Source organism: Necator americanus, chromosome X (assembly GCF_031761385.1).
Source record: "Necator americanus strain Aroian chromosome X, whole genome shotgun sequence".
NCBI lineage: Eukaryota > Metazoa > Nematoda > Chromadorea > Rhabditida > Ancylostomatidae > Necator > Necator americanus.
This window is the reverse complement of record NC_087376.1, coordinates 28127791-28153460: the sequence shown is the minus strand read 5'-3', so window position 1 is coordinate 28153460 and position 25670 is coordinate 28127791. Positions and strand designations below refer to the sequence as shown.

Below are 25670 nucleotides of genomic sequence, written 5' to 3'. Positions count from 1 at the left end.
TGGACGAGAGTAAGTGAGCATCATGAACGATTGACTGCGAAAATTCTTCATTGTTGTGAAACAGCTGGTGGAATGTTTAAGAACATAAGTGCTGTGAAAAATGTGGTTTGAATGAGTCTCCTAGAGCTAGAAAGACAAGTGTGTGCTTCTCGCCCAGTTCAAATCTTCTATGATCTTCTTGAAGCAATTTTTTTTGGCTAAAAGTAATTTCAATATTCTCAAATTTTACGTATTCGAAGTCGAAGATTCAGGGCTACGAATTAAACGAAAAAAAGTTCAGAACAATATTGGAACTATGCACGGAACAATTCTGCTAAAACAATGCTAATTATTTCACTTGACGAACTTGTAATGGAACAATGGCACACAAACCATACACATAAATTCCGAAAGTCTGGTGGAAGAAATTCTGTGGAATATTGATTGAGAAAAAGATAGACCTTGTTGCAACATTAAATGTGGTAGAGTTTAGTTTATAAAAGCGTAGTTTATATCTTAACTGGTAATTCTTGAGGAAAATGTCAAGATACTACAATCCATAATTTCTTCCGTGTTGACTCAATTTAACCGCTGAATCTAGTGTAGATTTTCAAAATGGATGGGGATACATGAACGATTCATAAAGTCCTCTCCAAGTGCAACTGGTACGTGGGAAAGAAGTGGGCGGGATATGAAAGAATTTGGGGAAAAACGGTGTAATTTTGTTCGTGAACAGTTGCGGTGGCGGATTGGCCTGGAATTTTCAAGTATGGAATTATCACTCTTGTAAAAAATTATCCAATTTCATCTCAGTGTAGATGAAGAAAACCTAATGGGTGCTTTAGTTTAGTGAGAACAATTTTATAAATAACTTGAAGAACTAGCGGTTCACAATGAACACATCCAGAATAACACTAACTATCATTTTCTGAAACTAGTGGTTGTGCGCATACCTACAAAAACCACCCAATTTCTTGTTAGCAGAGGCGGACAAAATCCTCTAATTAGGTTTTTATCAGGGTGAAATTATCTCATTTGCTTACCACATGCCTTGTGAATGAAGTGATGACGAGGAAAAACGACCCATAAGGTATTGCACTCTCAAGCTGTATTTCCAACAGGATCCCCTGTCTTTAAAGAAGTGCTGAGGAAAAATAGTGACAATTATTGTTCAACATAAATTTCGATAAGACCTTTGCTTTCTGAGACGTTAGCCAGCGTTCGTTATTTTTTCAACACAAGAGAATGTTTTGTTTATTCTAGGGCCACTTTAGAATCGTCTTGTAAATTTCAAGTGATGTACACGAGTCTAGCTAGGAAGGACAAGCGTCGAGGAAATGTAGAAGAAGTTAGAGATGTGAGATTGAAACTACAATCCTGAAACCTTGTACATGAAACTCGATTTTTGGGAAAAGAAAAAGAAATCCCGATTGGATGTGGTCTATGTTTTCACCAACATTTTAGTTACATGAAAATTTGTTAAGACGAGAATAAAGGAAGAATAGAGCAAGCGGCAAAATAGGGATATGTATAAGAAAGAACCTACACGACGATACGGGTGGTCCAAACGGCGTGAACTGCAGAAGCAGCGGTGTCCTTGATATTGTTGGAAGCGTTTTCGCCTTGTTCGCTCGTTGTGATAACGCAGACGAGAGTGGATCCGCTTGTAGAAGCGAATCGCGCATTCCACGTAGTGCCCACGATACAAAGACAGGAGTCCGAAATGAATTTATTTGGAATTCACAAGGAAATTGTCCAACTGCTTGATTTTTTGGGGGAAATCTAGATGATGGAAACTGTAAAGAGAGCTTCTATGTGGTGAGGAACTTACATCATCTGTTTCTAAATTTTTGCTCATTTCGATGTTGAAAACAGAAAGACTTGCGCGCAGTGTACAAACGAATGCCAGCGCAAATATGAATATGGGAAAGAAGCTGATTAGGCTTCAATGAGCACGTTCCTTTATTGGCGAGTACTAAGAGACAACAGCAGAGTGCTGCTACTGCGAATGCACATCGCTAACAATCGTCAGCTTTGGCATTAACGAAAATGCTTTTAGCAAGTGATGCGTGCACTACGCTAGTAGTGGGACCATTAGCTAGGATTCGCCGAATAACATTTCCATTAAAACCGCGACAAAAATAGAGAATTCACGCTCACCTTAAATATAAAGCACATTTTGAAACGGTTTTTTTCCAGGATATATGATGTATGGGTAGACCAACAACCTCGCTGAGGCTACAAGGTATACGAGATGGACCCCCTGCTGACTACTCGCTTTTCAGGTACGCTTGTCGTCGTATGCTTAGTGTTTGAGGAACGACGAATACACACCAGACTAAGCCCGTAAAGGGACGAATACGCGGGCGGTAAAGAGGTGTGAGTGCCGTTGGAGGTATAGGACCAATAAGGTGATGATAAACGAGCTGGGCACCTCGTTTCCGGTTTCTATTACCTCCGTTGCGACGACTATTACGAAAACTCCCGCTTGAGTGAGATGGCGACCAGAGAGAAGGACTGAGAAGAACTTTGCGCATGCTCGCCTCTTGGATTACCGAATTCTTTCCTTTTTCTTTCACTTATACTCACCTGTGAAGATCATAATCGAAACTATCAGAGCAGATTGTGCTGCTTACCATAATGTCATTTTTATATTCTGCAATGGTTGCGGTAGTGAATAAGTGAAAACACAAAAAAAAAATGATTTTGGAGAATGCAGCCACTCTTTGTGGATACAAAATGAGAAATTGTGGATAAAACGTAAGATGTAGAGATTGTGAGAAACATGATAACGATAGGGATTTCAAGTATGCAGAATTACTTGAAAGGATGGAATTACCGCTCACAAACTAGCGACTATTTCTCACTTAATGTCGTTGCTACGAACGACTGGATATGTGATCCTGGTATGATAGAGCTGGAGTGCCGACTCCGTGCTGCTAATTTGTGGGTATTCAGACGCTTCATGTTCACAACACCATATTATAGCGCAATCGAGACATACAATGCGGACATTTAGGAACGGAGGACGGATTTATCATCTGCGTCTAACAAGTTCGTTTAGCGCAGTTGTGTCCGGTTTTTAACATCATAAATCTTTTACTGCTTATAATGTTATCTCTGTAAAGTTGCTAACATCTATAAATCCTAATCATAGATGTTTAACATTTAATTCACGAGAACGTTAGCAAAAAAAAAAAGATTCTATTCATTAGAAAAATTTGTGATAGCGAAAATTTGGTGAGTTTCAAATGCGTGAATCGTTAAAGAAGTTAGTCGTGTTCAACCATGCGAAGTGAATTCGAACATCCCGTTGAAAAACCACGTTGAGCATAAATGGCGAAAATTACTCCGGGAAGCTTCACACGACGGCCGTCTGCCGCCATTTCAAAGAACTTCACATCCGTCACATCATTGAAATTTAAATGAGATGAGCATCGATGAAAATATGAGAGAACAAAAGGACTTAACAAAAGATGGGACATATATAGATGCATTCGTAGCATTCTCTGGAATATTCTTCTATTACTGAATCATTTAATGTCAAAGATTTAAAGAAAAGTACAGACGCTAGAATCGTTGGTGATCATTTTACCAATGGTTTCCATGAGATTTTTCTCATCTCGAGATTATTTGATCGTCAACGAAAAATCCTAATACTCGATGACATATGTCAACGAGAGTCGGATAATTTCAGTGGAAGCATGTCACGTATGGATACGGCATATATGGCTTGTGTATGGAGTGATCGTTCACCTGTCATCGTTGTCGTTATTGGCGGTAATGCCACGCCTTCAGTAATTGTTAGTAGTGTTGAGTAGGGACGTCGTGTGGTTAGTTTTCTGGACAATCGACCACTTCGAAGATCCATGTCTAATTCACCGGCTACGAATACTGACATCTACAACCATACGTTGTTGTTCGGTTTTAGTTAATCATAGTGGATGAAGATTAACGATTAAAAACAGTGGTTGAGGGAGGGATTATAATGAGGTAGCGGTTCTGACTCGTTTAGAACAACACTGAAAAAAAGCGTAATACGCATAGAAATGTCCAGTATGTTCTCCTTAGATTTCTTCTACATTCTCCTTCTTTCTGCAGCTTTTTCTTCCCTTTCAAAAAGTAACCAGGATAATTTGTAAGAATGGGTGCTAAGTAATTAATAATATGTATGTCCAGCAATATGCATTTACTTCACTGCTCTTTAAAAGACGAATCTTGAACAACTTCGAAAAATCATTGGAAAACTCTGATTTAATCTGGTAGAACCTAATCTATAAAAAATTGCTTGTCGAAATTAAACATCCAAACAATTCGCTTTATCAAATATGTTATAACACGTATCCAGTTTTGCCACTCAAAAAGAAGTACAGTAATAGATATTGTATGACAAAATATATACTACACTTGCACAGCTTCAGCCAGGATTCGCAAAACAAAGAGTAGACGTGAATATGATACAGGCGTAGTAGCTTTTCTTGAAAAATGAGGGATTGAGATGCTCAGAGGTATATAAATTTCCAAAAAAAAATTAAGAAAAGTTTAGTTACTGAGGAGAGCGAAGAAATTATCATTTAAGGATAATTTTTATAATGGCAAGGTTACACAAAGTCATCCAGATAACGACATTTGCATAACCCTTATCGAGCGAAAAAAGCTTCGAAAGAAGCCACGAAGGCTCAAAGCTTTTTTTTTGGTTACTGCTACATTTTTTAAACATTTTTTGCTTTAATGTTTTTTTTTGCCTTTTTTTTTGTTCAGAACACAATTTTCCTTCGGCAATATTTTTTGCGTGTTAGCCAAACAGCCTATATTTGTACAAGATAAATGTTGATTTTTCAAAGTAGAAAGTTTTCGTCCTAGTTTCTCCTCTGAACAAATACATGCCCTTTCACTAGACAACACAAAAAACGAAAATATCCCCTCTCTCTTAACACAAATCCACTTGAACGTTTAAGAATTGTTTTGTTCATCGGCCTTATAAATTGCGAAGAATGTGACTATGCAAGCAGCAAAGTACTGTAGCGCTTAATTCTCTCCACATTGAAATGAGGATACTCTATCTCCAAAAAAAAATTCCAAATTTTAAGTAATGTAAAAGGATGAGAGAGTGAGAAAATTCAATGTCACTCCAGGACGTCTACATCCTACATCAAGGATAACTCGGTCCTCAAATTAAATGATCTTAACGACGATTTCCACTTAAGTTGTCGTTTTTTTCAATTCAAGTCTTCACTAAATTTCAGTTGCCAAATTCCTGAATACTCTTGCCTGTTTTCTTAATTATTTAGATCGTATGTACATTGTCTACATACAAATAAACTAAATAGTTGTACAGATGTGAATTCCACAAACTACCCTTTTTGTAACGAAAATAAAGTGCCACATATCTAAAGTTATTCCTCACCATAAAGTCCGTAAGCTAACTGGTTAGGAAATAAAAAGAAAAGTATTTTATATCAGCAGTTAAATCTAAAATAAAAACATTCAAAAAATTTTGAAAAGAAAAATGATTTCGAAGAAGTTTCCGATATGAAGATATTTATGTATTCTTTAAGAAATTTCATTCTAGCTGTTTACTTTTGAGAGCAAAATTCAGAGTAACATGTTGAATGCGCTGACGGATATGTGACTTACCTTTACGTCACCTCAGTAAAATGTCTTTGTATTTGTGAATAAAGAGTGTTTCGATTGATTCTCTAAAATGGATTGTTACCATATGAATGAGGAAAAATCCACCTTATCATTTTTCAAAACTTCTCTCGACGCTGATTTCGTACTTTTGATGTTGAAAGTATGTTCAAGACACAAATACCGATCACGTTCAATCTCAGAATAAAAAATTTCGCCAAAATCTGAAATTTGTCGAGAACTTTTTTTTCGCGAAAAGAAAGATGTCCTAAAAGGTTAAGTATCGTGGTCTAAACAAATAATGGGGACAAATTTAGCGTGGAAAAAAAGAATAGAAGGAATCTTATAAGAGCTGTTGTAATGGTGATGATAAGTGATTGTTTGGGAATATTCAAGAGGCAACAGAATGAATCGGTTGAGAAGCGTGAAGTGCTTGTTCAAATTCCAAACACGTGCTTCACAATTCATTGATGATCATCACAAGTGTCTTAATCTCTCTCATGAGCTACAAACTACTAGGATTGCGGTGTAAACAAGCAGGATGGAACATAAACTCTTCAAAGACTCTTCAAGAATAAGCATAAGAGGGGAGAAAATTTCGGGTCATAGAGGATGGCTAGAATGAAAAACATAGAGTAGGAGAGGAATACGGGGGAGTCTTAGCCACACTCGTATTCCTCTCCTATCCTATGTCATGTGCGCTAATGTCTCATGTGTTTTATGCATTTGTATCACACCAGATTTGTAGTAAATAAGCCTCCTTTTATCGATCAACATGTTATATTTTATTGTTTGTAATGTAAAGTATAGTAATTTCTTTTTTTTTTGTCCTTCTTTAACGCACACTACCATAGAAAACAACGAGTAATTTGATAGGTAGAGCTGAACGTTGAACAACTGACGAGTTCAGCTTTGAGTCCTTTTGATTGACGAATACCTCCATACTCTAGAAGGGATGACAACAAATCCGCGGGATAATCCAAACATTATCCGAGAAACTTTTTAAAGAATGACGTACTCCATGAATTTATGAGAAATTTGGAAGAAAAGTCCAAATACCATAGACTGCCTTGGAAGTCCCATAGACTGCATGGAACACCTGAGTCACTGCACGAGTGATAGGAATGAATAGTTGATAGTTAATACAGTATGTATCTAACTAGCTTGCTAGAAAATCTTGGAACTCTCATTTCTGAACGAAAATTCCACAAAAAGAAACATAAGATGATGAGAAGAACGAAGAATTTAGGAAAGGTTACTTTTGAAATTATTGTAGCTAAGATTTAGCTGCGGAATTCACGTCAAAATCCTGAAACAAGAAACGAATTTTGTGCTCTGGCGACCAATCCACATAACATATTTTGTAACGAAGGTGGCACAAAGTAAAACACAGCACAGCAAAAAAAAATATACGAATATCAAAAACAAACTTGAAAACGACGCGAAAAAACGAAAAACTTGGAGCTCTTGCCTTGATTAAGAAGGTAGAGGAGCTCGAGTGTCTCCTCTTGTGACAACGGGTAATACTTATGACGACTTTGCCGACTGCTTGATTGCTTCGATCGTGAGGTGATGAGCGGAGCCTAACATATGGAGACGGTCAGTACAAATTTTATTCAAAAAATTCGTAACATATTTGAGAGAGCAACACTTCTTTTTGTGATATTCACTTAGAGCTAAACGCGGAAATGCGCTCGTTAATCGAAAAAAAATTACCTCGAGAAAGGCACCACAGCAACCCTTTACGGAATTGATATATTTCGTTGTGTGAAAAGGTGTATGTCTTGACGTTCTATTTAAAATGCTAAATGCACAACTATCTTACTATAATTTTGGGTTTCGCAAACTTTTTACAAACGCTCCTTTAAAACGTAAATAAAACTGTTTCAGTTTGATGTTCGATACGTGAGGTCCTAGAGATCTCTTCCCATCACATAAACTTGGAATGTTTCTAGAAAAAATACGAAATTCTTGCGTGTGTATGTCGATAATGTTTTAAATGTTCTAATTTTACGAAACAATAGACGAAAAAATAAAAATGCAACAATAATTCATACAGAAACATGAAGAGAATGGAAAAGGGGCAGGGAGTTTGAAAAAATCTAAACAACCCTTAAAATCTGTAGAAATGTAAACGATAAATGAAGATAAAGTTGATAAGAAACAATCTTAATACCGGTGCAAAATTAAAATACAACTTCTATTTTAAGATAGAGCACCGGAGCAATGGCTAACAGAAAAAGACTCTCTGGTAGCGATATTTTTAGAGTCAAAGAGATAAAAATCACAAAGCCCCTCTCAGCCCATGTACGCGTCTTTCTTCCTGAAAACATGACAATCATTTAACAAGTTAAAGATTATATGAACTTCTAAGCGAAAGTTTACAACGAAGTAAGGGAACGTCATTTATATTCATGTCATGTCAACAGTTCCAGATTTCCCCCAAAAAAACCGATTTTTGGTAGGAAAAAATTACTTGAAAAGAACTGCTGTGGATAGAGTCGACATCTTCGAATTATAGTTTGATTATGACAAGGGAAAGAGGGAGACAGTCTCGAAGATCCAGACCAAGTGTCCACAAATTCTACCATAATTCGCAAAAATACTAACAGGTTTACGCATACTTATGAATCTACATTTAGACGGAATTTCCTACAAATTTCCAGGGAAGAAACCTTTTCGAGGAGTTCCAGAATTCTTCGTCTTCTCCCCCAATTTTTCTTTGCAGATGTGGCTGGAATTCTCTTGCGAAAATTATTACAATGTCTTAAACTTGCGCGCTTCTGATTTCCATTTAAAAAGTGTTCCAAACGAAGAAGACGCCCCAGAGAACTAATCGAATTAAGAATTCACGGATTTGGAGAAAATTGTAGAAATGAGAAAGATTCCGTCATATAACTGACGCTAGAGACAGTAATTCTGAAAGATGTGTCTATAAACTACGATCTTATTTATGTTTGTTGTTTTTATTTGAAAGATTATCGACAAATTTCGATAATATGCCATTGAAACAGCGTAGAACTAGACCAATGTTCTCTGACAACTAATGGATTTCATAGAATGCGTCAAGGATTTTGAGCTAATTAGTTCAATCAGAAATGCGACTTGTATCATACAATAAAATAGTTCGTAGCCAAAACCCGGATTTTTTTTCTGATTATTCAATTTTATTCTACTGTATTTTCAACTTTAAGGAGGAAATAATTTAAAAACGGTAGTTAGTTTAAACGGGTACAGCTTGAATTTAAAACAGCTGTAGTTTGTTGTGAAAAAACAAATGCCGAACAAATGTTACGCAATTCTGGATGACAAGGATCTCATCACTATTATTAGTTACCCTTTAAAAATCCTTATTGGCTACGTACAAACTATAAATCGCTGAAAAGAGTTGCTTTACTTTGCTTTTTAAACCAAGAAATAGAAAAAAATATACAGATGAAGGAGATATCCGGAAAAATGACATCTGATGATATATTTTTCTTAGCGCTTGTCATGAAAATCTAAGAGATCGCTATTCTCATAGAAAATGGAATGTGACTGTTCCATATCGAAGAAATAAAGGTGTACAAAGAATAAATAAAATAAAGCTATAAAAGAAGAAGACATAGAATTTAAAAAAAAACCAAAGATTTGACGTGCTCTGGCGTTGTTGAACCTGAGAAAAATGAAGAAATAAAGTCTTGGAAAATTTGCAATATCAGATACAAGAAATAAAAAGTTTAGAAAACTTTTGACATTAACACGACATTGACACACGTTGTGTTCAGAGGATAAGCGGTTTGAAAGTTCGACTCTTATTACGAAGGGTACCTTAGGGTTATAGAATTTACAACAGAGTATAAAACTACAGCTTCGAAAATGTGTAAAAATTTCTAAATTTTATAAAAAAAAACAAGCCAGATAAGTAAAAAATACGAATTTTTAAGAGTACTGAGAATAAAATATGAAGATGTTGGATAAAGATACAGTTCTAGAATGAACCTTTTCGTATCCGACTTCATCCTGGCTCGCCGATCTCGTCAATGGCATCATCGACAGTGCACGAGGCCTTGCCTGCCGGGTTCGCAGTAGACCCTGCATAAAAAAAATGTTAGGACCATCTAAAACGGCTACAGTAGGTTAACAAAAAGTTTCTTCTGCAGTTCGCATATTTGTTTGGCTTTTAAAAATAGGTTGGCAGGTTACGCTGCATAAATTTCCGTCTTTTTTGAGGTGTAAAATAAATCCAGGAAAAAATAATAAAAAGGTTTATGTAGAACGTTTAACAGAAACACAGACAGCCCAACGTTGGTAACTTTTACTACGTAGTAAAAATTATCTTCAATTGAAAGTGATTTTAAAACAGCGACACAAAAATATTTCAACAAATAGGAGAAAAACTGGTAACATTCGATCTCATGGAGACCATAAAAAACTGCTGTAAGTATAGAAATATTAGATTGAACTTGTTCCTTCGTGCCATTTCACGATTCATGATGTTCACACGTCATGTGTAATTTCTTCAAATATCCAAATTATTATTCAAATTATAATTCAAGTATATTCAAATTTACAAAATTGCTTGTTTTGACATATATATCATGGGTCACAGTACCGTTACATCGCTAAAAAAAAAGCTTGAAATAATCACAGCAAGAATGATTATTTTAGAAAAATGTTTGAAACGGAATAATGTAGTAAAGAGTAGGGAATAAAAGTTTCACAAAAATCAGTCAAGTATGCGGAATACCATAGATTGAAGAGCCCAACATATTCACGAAACACACTGTACATACATAACGGACGTTTCTGACGTCCTTGGATGGGTAGCCATATCAAATCCTAAGTAGCGATTCATTCAAAACGAATTTAATGAGAAAATAACCATCATTTCTTGTTTTTCATCTTTGAAGAATCGTATTACATCGACAAGTGTCGCATTCAACAAGAGCATAACCAGTAAAAAAGAAAAATATGAGAGTAATATTGATGTAAAATCATATTGATGTGAAATCTATTCAAATAAATACTAGTAAAGAATTTTTCTTTTTGCAAAACATTGCAAACAATCCAGAATGATATAAAATTATTTATATAATTATAAATGAATGATAACGAGTCTCATCCTTTACCCTTAGAAAGAATTCATCATTTTTTTCAGAGAAAGAATTAATCTTTTTTTCTCCAGAAAAAAAATGTTGAATTCTGGACGTAAAGGCGGAGTAATAGATTCCCAAGTAGACATTGTGCACTTACTAATTATTCGATGAGATATTGTCTGAATGGGTGAGGGTGTCGGAATGTCTTTCTATAAAGGATGGCGACGATGCAAATCGCGTTTGCTCCGTATATAATGAATTTACGCAAAACAACACACAAAATAGATAGGATATGACTGCTATAACTAGAATTGCGTTAGGTTAAAGTAGGGCGATGAATTAAGTGTTAAAGACGTAGGGAACGATAGAGGGTTACCGAAAAATAATTATTGAAATCTCATTGTTTTGAGTGACTTCTAAGCATTTCTTCCACCACTTTTTGTGAAGCATGTGATGTTTACCACAGATTAAGTGAGATTTTCCTTAACCCCCTGGTTACGAGAGTGAATTTTCGGAACATCGCCAAATTACATGAAGAAATAAATTTTATCATATTTTTACTCAGCACATTCTCGACGAGTAAAAAATAATCTCATCATGTAATAATGATTAGTTCGTTATAAAGAAACATTCCTTTAAAAAAAAGCTGAGAGAAAATACAAAGTATACAAACCAATACGCGAAAAAACTGTTGCGAAACGAAAAAAAAAAATTCATGGGGAATTTTTTTCCTACATCTTTCTCATAACGCATGAGAATCGCAAATTGAGCGGAAAAGAAAAATTAAATTTAAAATATTTTACAAATACTGACCAATTCAAATAGAAACATTACCACAATTTCCGCGTTTAGAAAGTAGTTACTTCACTGAACAAAGGGGGAGATCTGTTGAAAATGTTACGGTAAGAAAGAGAACCGCAACAATTTGAGAAAGAGAACGGAATTACGTATGAGAAGCAAAGCCAGTCGACTTATGGCCAATTTAATTTTAATTTAATTTTAATTAGTACCTATTTTGTCAAAATAAATATACGTAAATAAAAAAGTGAAACAGACCTTCCTGCTAGTTAATCGGAAGAATAAATTACGGAATCAGATGTGCGAGGAAACTTTTCCGTTGTTTCAGCATGGCTGTGTAATAGCGAGCATATGAATGAGGATATATAGTTTATTTTGAAAAAATACCGAAGCTATTTAGCTTGCCATTAACGAAATTAATGGCAAAAAAGGAGATTTTTTGGGTGACGGAAATTTAATCCAAACACTAGATGTGTTTAGACGTTCAAAAAGATATGAAGCGATGTGCCGCCAGTGAAGTTCTTTCCCTGGAGAGACACTAAAACAACGAATAAAACAGAACAATGAGTATGGTTAAAGCACTAAATTCGTAGAAGTAAACAATAAACCACAGAAAAACACCTCACGAATGTAGCGTAACATTGACTGAATCTTTTTTTTTGGTTCTCTGAAAAATCGATCAACTTTCCTCTTTCAAACTTTTATTCTGCGGCTTCTTTTTCTCTCTGTAGGTGAAGAAAAATCAGCACGGAAATAAAAAACTTCAAAAAGTTTTGAAATATCAAAAATTTCGAAATTCTCCAAGTTTTATAGGACAAGTCAAAATTTTCTGAAAAATGTTACCCCACAAGAAAATACAGAACAAAAACATAGCACAGAAAAATAAGAACAATCCAAATTTTTAGTAAAAAAAAAATTAGAAGATTCACAATATTGAAAAAGTAGACTTACGAAACTCTGCATTCTCTGGATCGACCAGAATAGAATTCGCTGCGTGATTTCCCCAAACTTTAAAACCGTTAAGACATTGCAATAAATCACAGCGGAATTCAAAAAAATTCTCTGAAGAGCTTTGAAAAGAACAGCTATCTCATTATACGTTATGAGAGACATCGTTAGTCAATTATTTACTCGTCCAGAAAGATTCCATTGTCTCTCATTTCCATGTGTAAAGAATTAATCAAAGAAATTCCAAATTTTCAACACAAACTCAGTAATTTTAAATGATTTACAAATTCACAAAAACATGAGAATTTGAAAACACCCACTAGTTGAACTTTTTTTATTCTGGAACACACACTTTGAGGATATACGATGGAACCGTGAACTGGAAGCCAAAGTTGACGTTTCAGAGAGTTTATGTTTTCTGGCCGTGAGGATTTATAGCAAATGCAACTACAAAGAAGCAGGAAATAAGCTATAGTGACTTTCGCTATTTCAACAAAGACCATAATAGTTTGAAAAACGAATTACACTATTTCGGGATCTAAAAAAGCGATTTATATTTCAAAATAACGAATCCTGTTATTATTTGGAATGAAGGTGATATATCGTAAAATGAACATCTATGTCCTTCTTTAAAAGTCCGAGAAAAACTTGTTGATCACAAGGGGAATCCAAAAACTAACGTTTCATATCACGTGAAGCCTAAAAGATGAAAGATTATTTGTTGATCGTAGTTTATTTTTTACTGACGAAATCGAGATCGGAAAGTTGGAAATGCACGAATATTATTATTGGTTTTTGATCCTCGCACACTTAAAATAATACAACTATTATTGGCTCTTTTGTGGCTCCTTCATGGAAAATTACTTTATAAGGAACCCACGATAACTATTATAGGTTGTACATATGTCCAGATTTGATTGATATCGTTTACAACTTACCAAAACCGTTCTTTTTTAATCATTTATTCTAGCTTCTCTTAGTCTGACTTTAGCTTTTAGACTGTTTTACAAGTTACCATCATCTTCCTCATTTAAGATTTTCTCAGGAATTGATCATTTATTTGACTGGTAGGTAAACAAGACAAGTAAAAAATTCTTTTCGTTGCAGTAACAATTTCAATGGAATTCGTGATCACACGATCGCTTGGCCACCTATCTTTCCTCGTTTGTTCGGCAGGGAAAAATGTCAAAAGAAGACGAGAAGTGAAAAACACGAAGCAAACCCATGAGCAAAGATATTCCCTTGAGGGAAGTTTAACAACTTCTCTGAAAGAGATCGCAAATCACAGTGAAGGATTATTTAGTGGCATCCTTGACCGATCAAATTAGTAATATAATGGTAGGTTTAATTTTATGATCCAGATGATTTAAATTAGGATTCAGATTTTAGGTTCATTTTGAAGCAAAAAAAGACAAGAATTCACAAAAGGAAAAGATCCCGAGCTCTCGAGAAACATCAGTCTAAACATGGCCTTTATAAATGCGCACGTGTTTGAATTCAAACGCATGAAATATATTTTTTTTTGAAGTTTTTGAACTCTTTGCTTAATTGGAATCAGTTTTCAAATGAACTTATACTTCATGGATGTGTCTGAAAGAATCAACAATTATAGAGTGCCAACAATGACTGACGGAGAGCGAATTTCACACAGCCCAATGAATCCGAATTTGCAATTCACCGTAATGTGTCGAACTCATTTTGTGCAGTTCCATTTTGAAAAATTCATTTGGAATATTCAAGCTGTTCTGGTGCTTGTTTGGTTCTATGCAAAATTCCAAACAAACCTTTAATAATAGTGAAAGAATGTGTTTCAGAGATTTACTGGAAATTTATCAATTTCATAATATAAACGTTTCTTTTAGATTGAATTATGCTGTTTAAGCTTAGAAAAAAAACTTTAAAAACATTTTCAACCTTAATTACTTCAACAAGCACTTAATAGACTAGAAATAGCAGTTAGGGGAAAATGACATGTGCATCTAAGCAAAAAGTTAATGTTTAGTCGAAAGCTGTACGAGCATATCTATATAGTCAGAGTCTTTTTTGGAAGTTAAAATTGATTCTTCTAAAAAATCCCTGAATTACGAAAAGCCATAAGTATGTAGATACATGGTAGCCCTACATATAATATTTGTAGTTACAATACGAAAAAACAAACTGTATAGAGTGCGCGGAGCAGTGTGAAAGAAAATTGGAGGAATTGAGGTACATGGTTGGAAGTTTAAAAAGAGGAACCTTAAAAATCCGTAAAGCATGAATTTAAAAACAGTTACTTAAACAAAACAAACAGTGAATAAGTAAATAAATGCGTCAGTGTTCCTCTATATAAGATCACTATTGGAAAATTTAGATTTCAGAGCTTAATTTTTACGGGATTTTAAGTTCTGAAAATGAAAATAAGACATATCAAAGAGTACTGATATTGATTTAATTCAAAGGCTAAAATTTCTAGTAACGTGTATTACTGATATGCACTAAGAATTAGGTTAACGCAGTGCACAGCTATTACAAGTATAATGACGAGCGTGATTTCTGGATCTTTCTGGCACATTTACTAGTTCCTGTACTACAACAGAATCGCTAATTCTTGGAAAGAAGATGAAAAAGACGCGAATTCGCGTGTTTTTCGTCTTTTTTTCATACCACACCTCGATTTAATCTCTATTAAAAAATCTATACATCATTAGATTTCTATGTGTGAACCCTATCGATTGGATATAATTAGAATTCTTAGAACCTACTACTAACTACCACTGAAATATTTATTGAAAAAATTACCTGCGGCTACACGTTAGCATGGCGGGTCCGAGGTAAATGCGCCCCGTTAATTAAGGATATATGATTTTTGACGTGAATGTATGTTGCGATATGTAGGATGATAGAAACCTATCGGTAATCTTAATAATATTGCGAACAATTTGATGTCAACTGTAATATCATAACTTTGAAGATGTAGAAAAATTGAACGGTTGAATTTTTAAGATTTAAGACAGGAATTCTTTAAGATAAGATGGACTTTAGGTTCTAAGATTTTTAAGATGAGAAGATTTTTAAGATCCCAGGAACGGTCGAAATTAGTAGAATAAAAATCATGTTCGCACAAAATCAGCAAGAAAACCATTTGCTGGATTCATGAGATGGATTCATGTGTGCGAGGTTTATCGATTAGATATAGTTAGAACTCCTATAACCTAGCACTCAACACTTCTCGAAAAAATTAACTATGGCACATTAGCAAAGCTGAGACCGAGTTAACTGCGTCCCCAAGGATATATGACGTAAATATATTGCTTGAAAAGTTAAACAATAATGAAAAATTACATATTCGTAATGTGCATGCTATTTCGAACATTTCGGTTTCTCTGATAACTATAATTCCTCCATGGGTGTGGAGATTTTGAAAATTTGACTAAAGTTACAGCTTTCAGCTCCATAAACAAGCGACATTAGTAGCTTGAAATCTTTTTTCTTACAGAATAAGCAAGAAAACAATTTGTTGTGGGCTGTCGTCGTCATTTTGCTCTCTAACTCAACAGAGTTCTCTGATTTTTCTCTGTTTTTTTTTGCTGCAAATGTTACAACTTTGGTGTTTTGCCCTACTTATTGTGATTTTTGGAAGTTCAAAAATCGTTACCAAATTAGGCACACCTTCGGTCCACATATCACTTTAGGGGGCGATTCTAGTAGTATACAGTGTTTCAATTTTTTCCATTATATGTTTCAGCGGTCAGTTCTGAACCAGCAAAAATTATCCGCTAAAAAGATGCACATCCGCGTCCTTTTCGTCTTCTTTCGAAGAATTAGCGATTCTACTACAAACAGCTCTCGAATTCCTTGGAATCTTGGAATATTTTTCGTTTTAAACTGAATATGAGGATATCATCATTGCAAATTCGAAACCTCTCAACATGTACTATAATTTCAAACTGAGCCCTAATGAACTGATGGGTTATTTCCGGAATTACGAAAAAAAGAAGATCTCTTAGTTACTATAATAGAAACGAAGCCGCATGTGTTACACATCACAACGAACATTCAGGAGGTAAAATGTGATTTCATTCCTTAAACAGTTTTTCCCATGTAATGATTCTTTCATAAGTGTAAGAAAAATTCACAATTTCTCTTTATGCCAGCACCAACTTTCCATCGTACCCACTTTTTCTCTCGTGATGACATACCTTCACAGTCAGTGGATCTTTTAGGAATATATTCGTCAGTCACCTAAACGAAGCTGAAAATTGGGTAAAAATACCAAATGAGTTGTCACCGTTTTAGCTTTTTCTGAGCCATATCATAGAAGAGACGGGAGCACTTGAAAGTCCTACAAAGGAATTGCTAATGACATGCACTACTGTTATGGATCAAAGTTTTGATTATTCCACATCTCTTTCAGTCTTTTTTTCTTGTTATTAGTGGATATTCAAAACATTCACACAATCAAAAGCTTATACAGAAATGGAAAGATCAAACATTCAACTCTTCTTCAGTGCAATATGCATAATTCAAAGTTTCTTCGATCCTATAGCTCGAAAAATATTGTGCCGGGTGTTGTGATCTCTCCCATGACAATTTCTGTTTCACAATTAGCGCTCTGTCTAACTTTATTGGACAACAATAAACTTCTCTTTTCAATTAATAAAAATGTTATCGAAAATCATATTCATGTTCGTCATATTACTCTCTACCACTTCGAGGAATCCTAGAATGCAGCAGAGTCACTTTGGGACCTCAACGAACTAATAATCATTTTAAAATTCCGCTTATCTCTTATAACACACCCCACATTTCCTTTTTACGGCAGACACCTCCTGGTATTCCTCTGGTACTCCACAACACCTGGCAAAACGCAAACCTATTTTCTTTCGACGCTTTTGAAGGGAATCCACGATTCATCCTTAGTGATGAGATTCTTCAGGAATGGAGTTTGCTCGTTTCGCTGCAGCAAATCGGTAAAAATTCGCGCACGCTCTCTTTGTTGTTGTCGCAAAGCTCTGTGTTGGACCCATGCAGCCGATTTCTGTACTTTTCCAAGCTTTTGAACGATAGGCGAATGGGCGTCCGTTCGACCATTCGGCTTCGGTCAAAAGTGCCTAGTCGTCGAAATTTGATGGTCAACCTCTACCTTCCTTATTTGCGAGATCTGTATCGGCTAATTTGAGGCATCACCCCACGAATCTGAGGTGGTGCAGATTTCAGGTGGAGTATTCGTATACGGGACGGAGACTACGGAGAGGGGGGTGGTTCAGTCCATTTCTTCCTAATTGCCTTAAAAAACGGCCCAGAGGAAGCGGAGCTGCACAAGACTGGCGCGCTCCAATCGAACCTCTTGTACAAAATGGTGCGCCAAAACGAATGAAGCCGAAATCTTCCGGGCCGTTTTTTACGGCAATCAGGAAGAAATGGACTGAACCACCCCCTCTCCGTAGTCTCCCATCCCGTATACGAATACTCCACCTAGAATCTGCACCACCTCAGATTCGTGGGGTGCTGCCTTTAACTTCTCTTTGAACTATCTTTCAATTTTGCTTCTGCCGATTGCTCCCTCCCCAAAAAGTTCGTTGAGATCGTGAAATGATTTCCTTCAGTTCAACATTTCTCGAGGTCATTAAGAGTATAACGTGAAGCACTTACAACGAAAAAAGAATATTCCTGCGCAGAAAAAGCAAACAAAACACGAATTTTTAAAGAAGAGAAAAGTTGAGAAAAACCGCAATTATGCACCCAATATTTGCTAGTTAATCAAAGGCGATTTGAACCCAGACTATCTCAAGTAAAGTCTCAAGAATTTGATATTTAATGTATCCTAAGATAAAGCCTAGTTACGCAGTGTAAATACTATTATTTTCGAGAAGCACTAATAAGTAGTGACAAACATTGTTTCCCTACGTACACTTTTCCAGCTGAGACCTTAACGGTGCAAAGAAACCAATCACTTCCTCCATCCTTAATCCTTAACGGTGCAAAGAAACTCTTTACGATCAACTGCAATTCGGTTCTTGTTTAAATGTCTTATGTCTTATATTTCTTTTTGATCAGTTTGAAGCTTCAAAGAACTACTACCTTAGCTGTCTGCGAACAGCAGAATAATAGAAATTTACCAAGTTATTTTTATTTCTTTAGAGAGGCTTCAGATCGACTTTCTTTGAACAACTGAAACTACGTAAAAAGGGCAAAACGCTTTTGAACACAACTTCCTAATTCAACATTTGTTCTTATTTTGCATGCAACATCACTCTCCTCGCTGTATTTGTATGAACTTTTCCTTAAATGGTTATTCGCAGAAAGCGAGCACATGCTCTCAACAGCTACTAATCAGAATTCTAAATCTAATCAGAATTTGAAAAATTCCGGATTAAACACGGCATATAGGAGAGGAACCTATTTTTGGTGCAATCACTTTGTTTTGTTCCGCAAAATATGCAAAATATATGTAATTGTAGCCCGTTCACCTCTACTCATTAATGGATAAACCGAAACACGACGGATGACAAATCGCAATCTCGTACCGATGCAAAAAATCCGCCTCCTCCGGTTGGTGCAAGACCGAGTTGCACCTCTGTGTGCTGATTTTGTGCAACATGTTGAACAACAAGTGGAGCTGGTAGAACTTGCGGTGCTTGTCGCTCGCCCGACGTTGTCGCCGGTCCCTTCGGACGAAGCGTAGTCGGACGTTGACTTAGAAGATTATTGGGGGCACCTACTGGTAACACCATTTGCTCCCTCTATTATTTATGTTGCCTGAAATTTCCGTTCAAAAACATGGATCTGCTTTAAGCAACGCGTAGTACAGAGACGATTAATAATGGTGCATAATGGAAAAATGAGGAGTACTAGGAAAATTCGAGAAGGGAACAAGCGGTAATTCTTTCAGAAGAATATCATTGTAAGTGAATTCTGCCTTTACTGAAGACAATAACACGTCTGTTCGGAAATCTCTACAATTTTTCTTTGCATTCCTGAAGAAAGTTAATCCGAAGAACTGACTCCCTATTTATAAGAAAGGTATTATATTTGCGATGGATAAACAACGAATAAACTACACTAGCCTGAATATGCCGATTTTGCTATGATTTGACTTCAAATTTACATTTTATTAAGTTCTGACTATTAATTATTTAAATCAAGTTTATGAAATGTGGAAATCGTTTGTGCACATATTTTCACAGTGCATAAATATCCAGTAATCGGGGACTCGCTGAAAATCTCTCTCTAGGAAACCGAGCATCAAATTAACTTTTTTTTGGAGAAATAAGAATAAATTCCTTTACTGATTCACAGTTCGTCCACTCATTGTTCAATTATCTTTTGAAAACAACGGGAAATTTGTTAGGATTTTGAGGCGAAGAAAATGAACTTTATATGGGTAATCAATGACCAGCTTTGTTTCAATTGAGAATGTGAAGTTCTCGAGTTGTAACTTTGGAGATCTATTGAAAGTAAAAGCAACAACAACAACAACTAATACTACGTAGTTATCGAGTACGGGATCTATGGCGTACGTTAGCCAGTATGTAATGCGCGATGTTCATTAATCAGGCGATGTCGATGTGCAATTTCTTCCCTCCACCCCCACGTACGTACAACTATCAACAAAGTAAACGACTGAACGATGTCAGTAAGTCAAATATTATTGGTAAACTGTCAAGATACGACTCTAAAAAGGTACAAACGTCCTAACCAGAAGGGAATTGCGTGTAGAATTTTGAGATTCTTTAAGCAAATAGCAGATCCTACGGTAGACGTGGATTCGAACGTTTGATTGGATAAAATAATGGAAACGTTAGCGCAATCTATTGGCGATCTTCTGTTCGACGAAAGTGAAATTCCGCTTCCAAAAAAGGTAAGAGTCCTGCAGACTGATGAGGATAAGTTTTAATCAGGAATGAAATCAGAGATAGCGGTGATAGTGAATGTTACGATAGATGTTTTTTTTCTGGAATTGTGAAGAGTGTAGAAAAGTTCAAAACTCATGTCATATTTTTTTTCAAGTTTTTGTACTATCCATACTTATTTTGTTTATATTTTATGGCCACGAAAAAAGAACTTTTACGCCCATTTCTCCAAACAGTGAAACAAAACATAATCAGACAAAAACTCTCCACTTTTTTAAAACAAGAGCTGCTAACTCAGCGTAATAATCAACGAAGATACTATTTTTAAACAGAAATTTCTAATCCTTCACTTATCAGCAAACATTCCACGAAATTATCAGATGTAATGAATTGAAAGTAATTATTTCTTTTGCAAAGATAAACCTAATAGAAAGGACCTATTACTTCGCTATTTTTCTGCACTTTTTCACTCATTGGATTCAGAAGATGTGAAATGTGGCTGGGAAGAACCTTATGAAGAGCATCACTGGAATTTCGAAGAAAAGAGAACAGAGGAACAAAAAGATGAGGAAAAATACTAATCTTCTCAATAAGGATTTACACGGTAATAACTAAGGTTTTATTGGTTGGATTGAATGAAAAAATAATAGTGGTCACGCTTTTCCTCCTAATAAACACTAATGCGTTTTAGTTCAGATAAACCATATGAAAGAAATAGGACTTCTTAATTTAACATTGTGAAAGAACTTCATAAATTCCAAAATGAACTAACTACGAAGAAATCACGGTTTCCTCATCAAAATGGTAAATGTTCACGAAAAGATATACTACAACAAGAGATATACATTCTTACAAAGATAAAATATGAGGCTATTTTAATCAATTTCTGTGGATGAGATTAAAAAGGAGAAAATTGCCCCACGTCTATGGAATATTTTATGGAAAATTAGACACAAGATGAAATTTTGGATGAAAGAACGCCGTAGCCTGAGGTGATGTGAACGTTCCGAACAAAAACTATGAAATGTGGCCTGATTAAATCATTGCATTGCTAAAAGGAGGCTTACTTTATTTCACAAATAACCAAGAACGTTTTTTTTTGTAAAGGCGGTTTATGCTTTAAAAAAAACTGCAGACATTTGTTTGAAATCAATACAAGGATAAATGTGAGGAGAGCCAGGAAGAGAGAAAAAGAACCAATAACCAAATCTTACATCCACAAATTTGCAACAAACAACGAGTCATGGGGAGTTTACGCGTACAAAATGAGGGCAAATTTAGAGAAAAATAGGTGAAGCCGTAGGTTTTCTTTCAAAAATCCTAATTGAAAGAATAAATAAATGTGCACCAGCTCTAATAACGGTCATACTTATGGAATATGGAAATTTTCTAAAGTGAAGTTTGTTGTTATTGGGATTTTCTCTGCACCCAGAACTAGAAGGGCCATTTATCAAAACTACCATTTAGTATATGTATCTACATATGTGCACTTGTAAAATTTATCATTCAAGTGGAAGCGTTTCCTTCAATTTGTCTCAACGACTCAAAAAAGTAGCAAGCAAAAATTTTAATTAAAGTTAATGCAATTGCTTCATTTAGAGTCTATGTACATGAACCATTGAAAAATCCGGATCATTAATAGACAAAAAAATTCTCTTTCTTGTAGAAAAAGCGAAGAACAAAAGGAATATGCGTATGTGGTGAAAAGAAGTGGGAGAGGAAATATATACTATAATACAGTTTAATATATTTAACATGCATAAAAGGATAAAGTATCTGGCGTTAATCAATCCACTTGGGATGCGCCCCCTTGTTCACTTCAATTCAGAATCGTTTGTGGTTTACAAACAAGTAACTGGCTGCAATGACTTGCGGTGGCTAGCCGATGTGTCAAGTCAGTGCTTTTATCCTCCCAGACAAGTCTGGTACCAATTTATCGGCCTCGGAGGGATGAAAGGCTTGGTGAGCACTAGGGCGGATTCGAACCTCCGATCGATCGTGGAGGAAGCGGAACCTCTAGCCGCTACACCACACCCGCCCTATTTTTCATGTATATATACATTTGTATTTACGTATCGTATATATGTAGATGTACTATATAGCCACATGTTAGCAATACATACAGTTCCCCTATTTTTCAACTTAAATGTTCCTAACAGATTGAACCATGTCAATAAAAAAAATTGGTTTGCACGGGAACAAAACCATGAAACTTTGAACTATACTCAGAGTGTTCGAAATAAAAATGAGAGAAAAGGTTGCCAAATTTATAGCGCTATTACTTTCGACATTTCGACTACAGTACTCTGAATTAGGAATTACAAGCTTCATTTCGAAAATGGGGAAAGCTCACATTAATGAGCAAACTGCACTTTAAACGACCACCACACTACGTTTGTCACGAGAAGAACAAACTGAAAATTGAGGTTATTTGCTTTAAAAAAATCACCATATCTGTAAAACTTGTTCAATAAATCGTGATACAGGATAGAAACATCTAAAAAAGTAAAACAATCTTCAAGAGGATGACCGTTCGTAAATACCTCTTTTTTGAGGCGAACAATGAAAAAAAGAAAACAGAAAAGGTAATATTGGAACTTAAAATATAGGAATTTAAAGCATAAAGGAAATTCTCTCTTGTATTTGTATACAGAGAGGAGACTGCAAAAATAAAGTTTACTGCGTCCCAGAAATATATAGATCATCTAAAGCGTACTAAAAGAGTTACACTCAGAGTTGAGTTCATTGAACCAATGGCGGGTGCTGCGATACGAGGACAATACTACAATTAAAGAACTGGACGTTGGCCAAATCTCGCCGAAGACATAATATCCGAAACGCACGCAGCCTCAATGCACGCTTTCTACATCACATTCCTTTTTCACTTCTGTTGCTACTGAATTTTGATGATTACTCGGGAAAAAAGCTTTTTTATGCTAGCCACACTGTTGTTTCCGGCATTCCATGGATGTGCTATTTTGAATTACACCACTAAGTCGTGGAATTTGCATAAGAAACACATCGCTTTGCTGAAAGAGGCAATAAACTTGGGGACGTTACGCGGAATAGACTCGAGCGTTTCAGTTACGTCGCATGTCAGGTCTGCCGTGAGGGTCCAATATGTTATTTGCAAGCCCCGGTCAGAAGGAAGTGAGCGATACATTGTAGAGGATATGCGCACGGTTTCTTCGGGTCAACCGACACTGACGACGGCGATTTGTCTTCGGACGGAAGCGCAACACTAGGCAGATGCCGGAAAATGCGCTCGTGAGTGTCGATGATGACCCCTAGGGATGACGACCAACCATCATATTGACGCTGCCGGCCGTATTCCTAGCAGCACTCGACGACTTCAATCTGTGACGATTTTCTAACAAAGTCTATCAACGAATATGTCAACAAAATATCCGACGATGGTCTGGCTGACCGCAAACAACCGAGCCGAAAATGAGGCGGTGCAGAATAGTGTCGTCAGTGGCTGAGGCATTAGGTTACTAATGTCGGGCTCTAAGCGATCTTCCATGCTCACATCGAAGTTAGACACTGTGGATTAGCTCCTCAGTGAGAAAGTCTTGCCCACCAGTAACAGAATCCCAGAATCAGCAATCGTCTTCGGTCGTCTACAGTAATAGATACAGGACCACCACGATTTTCTATGATCGACCAAAGAAATTCTGCTCATTTTTTCATTTCCCACATTGTACAGATTTTCATATATGGGAGGTTCTTTTTTGAAATTGAAATGGAAAGAGATGATGAAAATAAACGTGCTTAACCTGTCTCTTCAACAGCACTTAAAGAACACATGAACTACAAATTATTCTTCGGATTACTGCCCTTCTTAGAATTAGCTGATCTGTTTCTAGAATTCTGGGGAAGTCTAAGCTCAAACAGCGTTTCTTTACAAATATTACTCTTAGTCAACAAAGTTGTAGTACTCGTGATACTAAAAATAATATTTTACGATGAATTTCTTAACGTACCTCTCAATTTATTCAGGTTATTACTGAGACCAAATGGAAGAGACAGAATCCTTCAACTTATCTCTCACTGTCTTCCCGTGCCCCTTTTTTCTTTTCCTATCATTTGTGAGAAGCAAAGATTGTTCTATTCTAAAGTGATTCTCTATTCACAGACTAACCACATCTCCACATTTATTATCCTGAGCAATTAAAAATATTAGGCTGCAGAGCTTGGACGAAGCGTACAAAAATTCAATGCAAACAGGGATTGAGTCCAATAATAATTGCGTATATATAGCTACATCACGTAACCAATGTCTGAAGTCGAACAAAATAGAATTTAGTAGTAGACCCCAAAAGAACCCTTATTTATTCTGAATCCATCAGCGCTTGAACGAATAAGCAGTTGAAAAACCCAATGTTGTCAAAATATGAGGTTCCTATTATGTTAAGATACAAAACGAAACAAAGTGAAAAAGATGCGACATTCAAAGTGAACGGGTGTTGCTTGGCCACTCGGATGAATCCAGAAACCATAGAAGGAAGGTTCAACTAATAGAGATGATTGGAACACGACACGGAAGAAAGAGGTATCGATTGCGGCATGTGGATGGTCACCCACATTGGATTTCTTAGATCAAAACTTCGAAATTTCGGTTACATCTCTCGTATCAATTCTTAATAATCGTTTCAAATATCTTTTGTTAATTTGGGTAAGTTTTCATTTGATCTTTCCGCTGAATGAATTAATGCCAAAGTTTCAAATTCGATTAATATTGAGAGATTTGAGATGGTATGTGGGTAGAAATTTGAATAAAAATTCAGGAAAGAACGAGTTCTAAGTTTATGGTTCTAGTCGAAGACGCTCATCGTGGATAAAGGCATGAATTGGTCCGTTTTCTAAAATCTTTATTCAATATTAGTTTCTCTGATCTTGTATTTATGTTATTTACGTTACAAAATAGAGCACAGATTGTTGGCCTGTGGAGACAGGAAGGTTGATTGCATCTGACGTTAATATTTTAAAGTTGGTGATAGTAGCCTAAACAAGGCCGGATAATTATGATCACAGCTCCATTATGTCTGGAATACTGCTAGTATTCTCATTTGAAGTTGGAATATTACAACTTCTAAAAACTCAAAAAAAAAATCAGTTAGTGAAAAAAGAAAGGGTGCTCTTCATAGAGAGGAATTGACTAATTCTTAAATATGAAATCTTGCTCTGTTCTGATTGTTCTCTCGGATGTTCTGGATCTAAATGGCAGCGCACCACGGAGCTAACGTAGTTGAGAAACCTGTAAGAAAATATAAAATTCGGAATGCAGATTACGAGCTCCACTCAGTTCCACCTAACTACCGGAAAAAACGGCGTGGAAACGGCGTCTTTTTCCTACAAGGTACGTTAGAACGCGCTCCCTCGTACACGCCTCGGTTCCTTTTAT

At 35.9% G+C, this 25670-nt stretch overlaps 1 protein-coding gene across 2 annotated transcripts; it reads right to left on the bottom strand.

Annotated features, from left to right (window-relative positions):
- Positions 1 to 3652: 3652 nt before the first annotated feature.
- RB195_025740 (uncharacterized protein) lies at positions 3653 to 19147 on the bottom strand (the record flags this gene model as incomplete). 2 transcript variants are annotated; one of them, XM_064214011.1, is made up of 5 exons in its annotated part: positions 3653 to 3880; positions 5719 to 5834; positions 7082 to 7193; positions 9592 to 9684; positions 18941 to 19147. In XM_064214011.1, 5 exons carry the CDS (start codon positions 19145 to 19147, stop codon positions 3653 to 3655), a joined length of 756 nt encoding a protein of 251 aa, XP_064069892.1. The 2 variants fall into 2 exon arrangements, with proteins under 2 accessions (XP_064069892.1, XP_064069893.1); XM_064214012.1 differs by lacking the exons at positions 3653 to 3880; positions 5719 to 5834 and adding an exon at positions 6887 to 6919 and having other exon boundaries at positions 7041 to 7193.
- Between the last annotated feature and the right edge of the window lie 6523 nt (positions 19148 to 25670).